This window comes from Micromys minutus (genome assembly GCF_963924665.1).
Source record: "Micromys minutus genome assembly, chromosome: 10".
NCBI classification, from domain to species: Eukaryota; Metazoa; Chordata; class Mammalia; order Rodentia; family Muridae; genus Micromys; species Micromys minutus.
Window position 1 is genome coordinate 11,061,400 of NC_137979.1, and position 10,873 is coordinate 11,072,272.

A 10,873-nucleotide genomic window follows, 5' to 3' on the forward strand; every position below is an offset into this window, starting at 1 on the left:
AATGTCACTGAGGCCAGCCTGGTCTCCATAGTGAATTCTAGGCCAAGCAGAGCTAAAAACTGAGACTCTGTCTCAGAGAGAGGACAGAGGGAGGGAGAGACAGAAACAGAGACAGACAGAGATATATTACTTATTATTTATTTAGTTAGTTATGTGTGTATACTCATAATACCTTTTGCTTTGTGTGTAGCTCAGGATAGCTCTGAGCTCGATGTGTAGCCAAAGATGGCCTTGAACTCCTAATCCCTCCTGCCTCTGTTTCCTTACTATTTGGATTTTAGTAATGTACCACCACATTTTGTTTACATGGGGCCGGACGGTGCTGAGGATGAAACTTGGAAACGTGGACTTCATGCATGTAAGGCAAAAGTAAACCGCAAAGCCCATATTTTGTTTTCTACGTGTTTGAACTTACAATATCTGGGTGGTCGAAATTTCAAGTGATGTTACATGCCTATGCTTATTTGAATTTAGCAATTGCTTGTTTCCCATTTATAATATCATTGTCTGTTAAATAACTAATATTATTAACTAGACGCTATTAACTAAAGACACGCCCTCTCTCTATGAACGGTCTGTCTTTCGATGTTGTGAAGACGGTCTGGAGGGTATGCTTCTTTTGACTAGGGCTCAAAACACTCAGGACAGATTCCTACACATGAGATTAATGGAGCAAAGAGAAAAACATTCGGTTTCCAATTCTGTAGAAAAAAAACCCAACATGCACAGCCTTGAGGTGTGTACAGAGAAGTAGGAATCTCTTAAGAGCTATGATGTCAGCCTAAACTCTCATCAAGCGTGCACAAATGGGTTAATGTCTCATGCCTTTCAGTGATCCGTGTCACTGGCACAGGGCATGCAGGCCACCTCAGCTTTCCTGTATGCCAAAGAGATTAGGGGATAGAAATTGGTAGAGAAATTGGGTTTATTTACACTTTGACCAAGCCTGGGAGAGAACAAACCTTCCTTTCACCCTGCCTTTCCTGTAACATGCTACAGAAGCAAGTGCTATTTAGCTGTGAGGTGGGTCAACCAATCTTCTCCCAGAAGGAATCGAACCTGGACCCTGAGCCTTCTCCATTTCTTGTTCTAGCTGGCAAGAAGACTCAGCGGGTAAAGAGGCTTGCTGCCAAGCCTGATGACCTGAATTTGATCCCCCAAGCTCACATGATGGAGGGGGAAAAACTGATTCCTTAAAGTTGTCCTTGTACCTGCAAAGGTAAGCTAACGCGCGCGCGAGCGCACACACACACACACACACACACACACACACATACACACACACACACACAGATACGCACATGCTCAAACATACACATAAGCACACACATAAGTGTAATTAAAGCAAAACTTTAATTGGGATTCAATTATTCTTTAAGCAATATTTCCTATATACTTTGGAAGAAAAACAAGCACCATGCCGCCTAGGCAGCAGGCCCAGAAAGAGATCTTACAAGCATATGGTTTCACTGATAACCTATTGTCTCCTACACCATTTTCTCTCCAGAAACCCAAAATTCATTAAAAAATAACAATGAAAAAAACAGAATGTGTCCCATGCATCCAAAGCAAATCACAGTTCACTTGATCTAGATGTGGATGGTGCTTCCTCTCCACAATTAAGTTTCTCTGTGCTGGAAACAATACTCTAGATAATTTTTGTTCTTGTCAATCTCAATAAACTTTAATGGTGCAGTAGATTATTAAAGCATAATGTATATATATATATATTATTCTTTTGTAAAAAAATTAAATATATTTTTATGCAACACCAGTCTGTCTTTGAATTACCAATTTTTCAAAAATCTCTAGACAGAAACCCAGAAAATTTATTTTAAAATACATTTGTGTGTGAGTCAACCCACATGGGTTCACATAGGCGTTGTCTCCATTTCCTGTCAGCTGTGCTGGGCATCTTCAAATGCTCTTGGTTGATTTTGCCGGACTGTATGTTCTTTGCATTTGGACAGGAGCTTGGGACTGTGGGTCTGGAGAGAATAAAAATCTGGACCACAGCACCATTCACCTCTCGCTTCATGGAATGAGAGGTAAGAGTAGAGAGGGTGAAGCAGACACACTGCGCAGCAATTGCTGGATTCAAAACCAACCCTGCCCCATTCGACGCATTACAACTGGCTTGCCACGTGCATGACTCAGTTTACTTGTCTGTCAGTGTTACCACATCGTTGTCGGAACTATACAAGTAATAAATAACTGAATCTCTGTCTGATTTGAGCACTGTCAGTATTGATGTCTTCCTCAGGTACAGTAGAGATGGGAACAGCCAATGACAGCGCCTTCAGCCATTTCATCCTTATAGGCTTCTCTGACCGGCCCCAGCTGGAGAGGGTCCTCTTTGCCATCATCCTGCCTGCCTACATCCTGACCTTGCTGGGCAACAGCACCATCATCCTGGTGTCTAGACTGGACCCGCACCTGCACACCCCCATGTACTTCTTCCTCACACACCTGTCCTTCCTGGACCTCAGCTTCACCAGTAGCTCCATCCCACAGCTGCTTTATAACCTCAGCGGGCCAGACAAGACCATCAGCTACGTGGGCTGTGCTCTGCAGCTGGTCCTCTTCCTGGGCCTGGGGGGTGTGGAGTGCCTGCTGCTGGCTGTCATGGCCTATGACCGCTTTGTGGCTGTTTGCAAGCCCCTGCACTACACGGTCATCATGAACCCCAGACTCTGCGTGGGCCTGGTGTCAGTGGCCTGGAGCTGCGGTGTGGCCAACTCCTTGGCTATGTCTCCAGTGACCCTCAGCCTACCCCGTTGTGGGCACCGCAGGGTGGACCACTTCCTCTGCGAGATGCCAGCCCTCATCAGGATGGCCTGTGTCAACACCGCTGCAGTAGAAGGCACTGTCTTCGTCCTGGCGATAGGCATTGTGCTGTCGCCCCTGGTGTTCATCTTGGTCTCTTATGGCTACATCGTGAGAGCAGTGTTGAGAATCCACTCTGCTGTAGGGCGGCAGAAAGCTTTCAATACCTGTGGCTCGCACCTCACTGTGGTCTCGCTCTTCTACGGAAATATCATCTACATGTACATGCAACCGGGGAACAGCTCCTCCCAGGACCAGGGCAAGTTCCTCACCCTCTTCTACAACATTGTCACCCCTCTCCTTAACCCTCTGATCTACACGCTCAGGAACAAAGAGGTGAAGGGGGCGCTCAGGAGGCTGCTGCTGGGTAGCCGAGAGACCCGGGAAATAAGGGCTGGCTCCAGACAGACCAGAGGCAAGCTTTCCTGGTGAGGACGGCAGTGGACACGGAGAGAATGCAAGCTCTCAGGCAAACATTTTAATGAGAAAGAGAGGGGCAGAGAAAATGCTCCGCAGTGATTTGGGGAGAATTCCGGCTGTCCTGCGACAGAGGAAAACACAGGCACGTGACTGGATTCTTCAAGGATTTGGGGATTTGGTGGTCATGACGATGGCGGGTGTTTTAAATTTTTTCCTTGTGGTTAAAGCAGACTTTCCCATGAAAGATGCAGACCTGAAGGTCTGTCCCTAGGCTGGTATAGTGTTATCCTGTACATGGTAAGATGTGTTCTTCTGGTAAGGGAAGGGGTCGACAGTTGCATCTTTGTGCACTTTTTACATTAGGTGGCTTAGGGGGTGTGTGTGTCTGTGTGTAGCTGGCCTTACAGTTAAGGGCACAAGCATCTATGCTTTCTTTCCCCTTCCATATGTCCCCATTTTGACATCAGGGGTATGGGAGGGCCAGACATTTCTGGCCTGGATTCCAATCTGTGTAAGGCCTTGGGTGGTAATGGCGGTACTGGATCTGATCAACTCTTGTGGGCAGCTCTCCACTGATTTGTATCTTCTGGGCTTTCTATCATCCTGTGTAAAGTCCCAAACCATCATTGTGAATGAACTGAACATTATATATTTCCCAACTGTTCTACCCCATGATGAGCCACGAATCAATAAAGAATATTCTCACTCATCTCCCTTATCAGCATGACTAGGTTTAGAATCCAGAAGACCAAGGAACCTCAGAGTGGGTAAGGGATGGTATTTGTAGAGCATTAACTGAGGGGGAAAAAACCATCCCGAATGTGGCTCTGCACCCCAGATGATTAAGAAACAAGCCACACCTCCCTGCTGTTTCCAGGCTTCATGAGGTGAGGAGCAGCTCGGCCGGCCACACTTTCTTGACAAGATGGACAGAGCCATTGGAATCCCTGAGCCTCTGGCTGTTACTTCTTTATCACAGCCTAGTGTCTTCTCATGTCAATGAACTGGTAACTAGTGTAACAGTGAATCTAACTAATGTAACCAGAAAGGTAAGTTTCCACCAACTGGTAACCTGGTGCCAAGTAGGACACAACTTTTCTTAACATTTTATTTGCTTGTTTTAAGTTTCTTTTTGATTACATTGATTTTGTGTATATGGGTGTTCGTGTGTGTGTGTGTGTGTGTGTGTGTGTGTGTGTGCGAACATGTGCATGTGTGTGTAGGTGTATAGGGTGGCATGTTTCACAGTGAACATGTGGACATCAGAGGACATCTTGCAGGAGTTGGTTCTCTCCATTAACTGTACAGGTCCTGCAGATCCCAATCAAGTCAAGAGGCTTGGCATCAAACACCATTTTCCACCTAGCCATTTTGCCAACCCTAGTTTTTAATTTCTTAATCATATGCGAGGTGTTTTATTCATATGAACAAAATGTCTCTTCATGACCATTATTCAGCATTGACTTCCACATAGTCTGGTGTTTTATGTTTCAGATATTCCCAGCAAAGCATTTTTTGGAATAATATTGGTTTGTTGTCCTTAAACCCCAACCTTTGACTTGACCTGCCCAACTCCATGTCTTCCATAAGCTTCCAGATAAACAGAAAAGCTGACTATAAAAACCACAAGGGGGCATTATGCCTCACTTGGTTTTGATTTATGAGAAAGCCTCTGTGTGTGTCAAATTTCTGCCAGATTGTGGCACAAGATAAGATCTGTGATTGGGCAGTGAAGAAGATAGGAAGAAAAAGGGTTTTGGAAAGATGGGAGAGATAGGAGGAGAGAGGAAAGAAGAGAAGATGGAGGGTGAGGATGACCTGGACCAGTGTGTCTTAAATTAGCCACAGGTAGCTCTGAATATCTTACAAGGGATGGATTAGTACAAGACAACTCATCTTCTCTAGGTGGGCAGTTTATATCAGTATCAATTGGCCATAACTTTATTGTGTGGATGTTTTGTGGAGTGAAAATTTACTGATATAAATCTGATGAATTACAAGCTTCAAGAGTTTTCATTTTGCTGTGTTACTGGGAATTGTGACAATAAACACGGGGCAGATGTTGTGACTTGTGGAGAAATACTACAGGCTCTAGTATATAGTCAGTAGTCAACAGATCCATTCATTTTCTCTTCTAGTTAAAAACTACAGCTTCTTTAGGTTGACAGAAACATTTTTTTGTTGCAGCAGGTAAATATTAAAGATTGCACTTTGCCATTGATCCAACTTCTTGTTCAAGGTGGGACACAGTGTGCTAAGTCCCTCCTACATCAGAGACCACGATGAACATTTGAAGATGGTCTTTGGAATATGTGACACAAAGAAATACCTATAATCTATAATTCGTTGAGATTTTATATTTACAATGTTCCTAACGTCTACATTTTACAACTTATTCCTATGCTTCTGTGCAGATGTGCTTGTCAAGAGTGTGCAATGGAATGGGATGTGAAAAACGTATCAGCTTCAGCTATGAGAAAAATATATTTTCAACATTCATACTGGTCTCTTTTAACTTCTATTCTGCAGTGCAAACATGAGCTCTAATAAAAGGTTATCTCTCTTGTATGTGATCTGTTTATTTAATTGTGAACAAGAGACCAGGTTTTCCCAGAGGGGTTCTGAAAGAGTGCCTATGAGGTTCAATCACCCACAGGAAGCCAGGGCATTTAAGAGCAAAAACGATATTTCTTTTCCACTTACGTCTTCAATGCTGAATGAGATTTATTTTTAAGCAAAAAATCAACTAGGGTTAACAGTTCCCAAAATGTGCTGGAGATGGGAAGTTTTAGAAGCCAGGGATTCTTTTTGGATACACAGATTAAATAGCTTGATTCACTCGATATTACCACTGTATTTAAAAGTTATTCCTGGAGGTATAGTTGTGACTTTCTACATATTATCTCTAGGTGCCTTATCTTTCTGTATATTTTTAAGCAGGTTCATTTTCTGTTCTTACTTAGTAGTCCATTTTTCAGGAGAAATCCTAGAAAAATGAGATGTGTATGTCTAGTATACAGTTGATTATGATGTAGTTAAATTTATGTTAGAGTTAAATTTATAAAAAGACAGGCAGTTCACACATATAGTCATCTGGAGGAAAAGTTCACCATGATCATCTTATTGAAAACCTCAGCTTGATGGAGGACTGAATTCTTGGTCACACACACACACAGACACACACACACACACACACACACACACACACACACACACACACACAACTGACAAAGGAGCATGGCAGTCAAGGAATTAATGATGTTAATCTGATTTCTCTGATAAATTTGCTACTGATCTTGTGGAGGAGACTGGATAGCTGTGGTGCTCTGCTGGTGCAGGAATGTGTTGGGATTATTGGGTAAGTACATTGTTCTCCCTGTAACCCATACTCTTGAACTGAATCAACTCCTGGGTAGATCTACATTCCAGGTATTGCTTTAAAATATATCTGCAAGATCAATGTTTATGAAGGCTATGCATTGGTATTCTTGAGCATGGAACCCTTCTCACAGGAGAAAGGGACTGGGGCTCTCCCAGTTCCAGGGGACAAGATTGCCAAAAATATGCCATTCCTCAGCATAATTCTGATTTGAAAATTAATTATGGTTTAATTTATTAATTACAGAGGTGCGATGTGATAATTTGACACCCGTGTACAGTGCATGTAGTGTGTGCATAAATAAATATCAAGTTGGTGAACAATTTTTACTGATTCCAAATGAGTCTCATTGTTAAAAGATGTGGTTGTGACAGGGATTCACAGGAGTAAGGAGTATAAGTGTGTCGACTGCTCTGAGCTGCCCCAGCACACTCTGTCCTCCAAAGGGAAGCAGCCACATCTAAAACACATTGTGCTTGGGATGGCCTTGGGGAGGTTTTCAGGAACCAGGGAGGGGGCTGCTGCTGCTGCTTCCATAGACTAAGTTTTGTCTTTAGAGGATGATAGAAAGGACTAGGGATTTCCAACATGTAATGAAGAAAAAGGAAAATTTACCATTTCTAAGTTCACAGCACTTAACGATCACTTTTGCATATGTAAGGTGTCAGCAGACACTGACTAATGCTTCTAAGGATGAGAAACCAGGACATGGCCAGTCTTTGTGGCCCATCCTCTATCCCAGCACTCAGGATGGTCAGGACTGGATTGAAGTTGAGGATGAATCTGAGCTACTGAACAAGATGAATCAGACCTAGCCTCAAATGCCAATTACAAAGAGTGTAACTCAGTATCACAGTGCTTGCCAAGGCCAGGGGTTTGATCCCAGTAACACACAGACACACACCCAGTGTGCATACACATATTCATATGCACCATGGAAATCAGCATGTAACGGCACACTTTCAGCACTGGCTACTTTCACCTGAGACTCAGGGTAACTGAAAATAAATGGAAACTGTGGACCGTACAAAATTTTATCGACTTTAGGAATAGTGTAGTAGGTGCAGGTTAACTGAAAAAAAAAAAAAAAAAAAAAAAAAACTGTTACTAAAAAGTAGTAACTGTCACCTTCGTTGTGAAATTAATTTCTTCTTAAATCTTTTTTATTAATCATATTTGAGAGTTTGAAAAATGTTACCCGATCCTCTGCTACTTTATGCAACAGATGATTTATGCATCCATTTCATGCAACAGATGAATAATGTATTTTAATGTAATAAAATGCTTAGGCAATTTCACATGATGTTTTCTTACATTATGCAATCCTAGAGGACATACTACATCCTCTTAATTTTATATTGCACAATGATATCAGTATTTCCTTCATTTTCTGTACACAGTCCATGTTTTTTCATTTCCTAAGACTCTCCTGTCCATACTTTGTTCGCACAGGTGACAGAACTGAGTGAGCGAATGCTGTCCAGAAAGACACCTAACTTCAGTCTCCCACCAGAAAGGGTCTGCACCAGGTCTAGACAATTTGCTGAGAATTATATAATAGTTAATCTTATGAATATTTAAATATCATTTTGTGATCTCAAAAATGTTCATCCTTAGTTGTTCAGTTTTAACTAATGAACAGCCTTGATTCTAAAGTATAACTGAGGGCTTTATCCATGTCGAAATGATAAGGACAGGAAATCCAAATCCTGTCTCAAAAGTAAGTGTATCCAGCATAAATTTATATAGGAAAGTCTTGCATTAATGCATGTGACACAGCAGGTTAATAAAAAGTAAAAAATTAAAAATAACTAAAACACACACACACACACACACACACACACACACACACACACACACACACATGAACAGGCTAGAAGAGAGAGTGCCCTAAAGCTATTCAGGAAAACTATCCAATGTAATAGTTATCATTTTCTCCTTGAGACCATGCCCTTTCGAAATTGTATCTCGTGTAGGGTTCAGTCTAAGCCATGGAGAAAGGAAACCACAGCAATGGGACAGACTTCATCTTGGTTGGACTTTTCCTGAATGGACGTATGGACAATTTCCTCTTCACAGTCATCGCCATCCTCTTTGCAGTGGCTCTCATAGGCAACATCACACTGGTCCATCTCATCAGGATGGACCGAACACTCCACACCCCCATGTACTTCCTCCTCAGCCAGCTCTCCATCATCGACATGATGTACATCTCCACCACTGTGCCCAAGATGGCAGCTAACTTCCTGTCAGACACCAAGACCATTTCCTTTCTGGGATGTGAAATCCAAGTCTTTATGTTTATTACTCTGAATGCATCTGAAGCTCTCCTGCTGGGCTTCATGTCCTATGACAGGTACATAGCCATCTGCCGGCCCTTGCACTACCCTGTGCTCATGAGCAGGAAGATCTGCTGCTCCATGGTCGCCAGTGCCTGGAGCAGTGGCTCTCTCAATGCTTTAGGGCACACAGTATATGTATTTCAACTTCCATTCTGTGGATCTAGGATTGTTAACCACTTTTTCTGTGAGGTTCCATCTCTCCTACCATTGGTGTGTGAAGACACATCCCACTATGAGCATATAGTTCTCCTGAGTGGACTTGTTTTTCTGCTGATCCCCTTCCTGGCCATTGTAGCTTCCTATGCTCGGGTGCTGGTGGTTGTATTCCAGATGGGTTCAGGGAAGGGACAGAGTAGAGCTGTGTCCACCTGTTCCTCACACCTGACTGTGGCCAGCCTGTTCTATGTCACTGGTCTCTTCACCTACACCCAGCCACACTCCTTGCATTCTCCTGGAAGGGACAAGGTGGTGGCTGTGCTCTACTCTATCATCACCCCTGTTCTGAACCCGTTCATCTACAGCCTGAGGAACAAGGATGTCATGGGGGCCCTGAGGAGACAAATGGGATGATGGATTGTCACACAGGACTTTGGGTTGCCCTGTGGACTGATCTAAAGGCTGGTCGTGACATTCTCCAGTATGACTGCAGGATTGATATTTTGGTGCAAGCTCACCAGCTTGTCTAACTGACTGAACAAGAGCATGAACCTTTGCCCACACTGTCTTACACTGAATTGATGGTTGCATTTGAATGTTGGCTCCAAAGGAGATGAGAGAGTTTCTTTGTCTCTTACCTTGCCATCTCTGGCTTCCTGTCAGCCCCCGTGGTCTTTCCACAGAATCTTCTATCCTGATCAAGGCACCGTGGCTTCCCAGACTGTGGGTGTCAGTACACGTGCTTGCTCTCTCTTCCTCTGGACGCCCTTTTCTGCAGTTTATGAGTCCAGCTGTATGTTTACAGATATTTTACAGAAATATGAACTATGTCATTGTTTTTCTTTTGAAGGTACAAATATTGTATAAAAGTGTATTTTTATACTGTGACATGTTTTAGGAACAATTGTGAGAGAAATATGGAAATTGATAAGGTGATGCTTATAATGCCTGTGTGACTATTACCACCTGGATAAGATTTCTAAGTCCTCCTAAGCTGCTTAGCGGTGTTGTCCTGAATCCCTTTATCAATACTCCCCTCTGAATTCACTAATGTCTCTGTAATAAGCATCACCAATGGATCTGTGTGCCAGTATGCACTCTGTTTCTTTTTTACCATGAACACCTTTAAGTTGATCTCTCTGCAGCCACACAAGCTTATGATAAGGACGTTTAGATAAAAAGACCTAGAATGGATCTGCTTTAAAAATCCACAGGCAATTTCTGTATTTTGTCCATGGCTAATATACAATAAGTGCTGACAGTAATAATGTTATTTCAAGAAAATTCCCTGTATATATACTGACTATCCTGGTGCTTACTATGTGGATTATAATAGTCTCAAACTATTTTTGGGAATAAAGTTGTATGCCAAAATTCACAAATTAAATAAAGAATCACTGGCTGTTTTTTTTTAAATTTAAAGTTCTGGGTGATTATGAGCAACATGTGGGAATCAAACCTGGGTCCTCTGGAAGAGCAGTCAGTGCTCTGATTGTTGAGCCAGTTTTCTATGGCCCCTGCATTTTTAAAATAGTCAAATTGTCATGTAGTCCAAAATCCAATAAAGGAAAACTTCTATGAACCTGTACTGGTGTAAGCAATATGGTATAAGTAACAAGTAATTCTCAGTATTAATGTATATGTAGATATATATGTATATCTACATATATGTATATATGTATATCTATGTTGTATGTATGTATATATTGTGGTAATAGAGTGTCAGTGAAGCCATTAATAACACTGGATC

The 10,873-nt window shown here is 42.4% G+C and overlaps 2 protein-coding genes across 2 annotated transcripts; both read left to right on the forward strand.

Moving 5' to 3' along the window:
• Window positions 1–2,274: 2,274 nt before the first annotated feature.
• OR2W3 (olfactory receptor family 2 subfamily W member 3) lies at window positions 2,275–3,258 on the forward strand (the record flags this gene model as incomplete). The annotated part of the gene is made up of 1 exon (XM_080923974.1): window positions 2,275–3,258. One exon carries the CDS (start codon window positions 2,275–2,277, stop codon window positions 3,256–3,258), a length of 984 nt encoding a protein of 327 aa, XP_080780100.1.
• A 5,358-nt stretch (window positions 3,259–8,616) lies between these two features.
• LOC308426213 (olfactory receptor 2AK2-like) lies at window positions 8,617–9,537 on the forward strand (the record flags this gene model as incomplete). The annotated part of the gene is made up of 1 exon (XM_080923980.1): window positions 8,617–9,537. The coding sequence occupies one exon, from the start codon at window positions 8,617–8,619 to the stop codon at window positions 9,535–9,537; it is 921 nt and encodes a 306-aa protein (XP_080780106.1).
• Window positions 9,538–10,873: the final 1,336 nt, after the last annotated feature.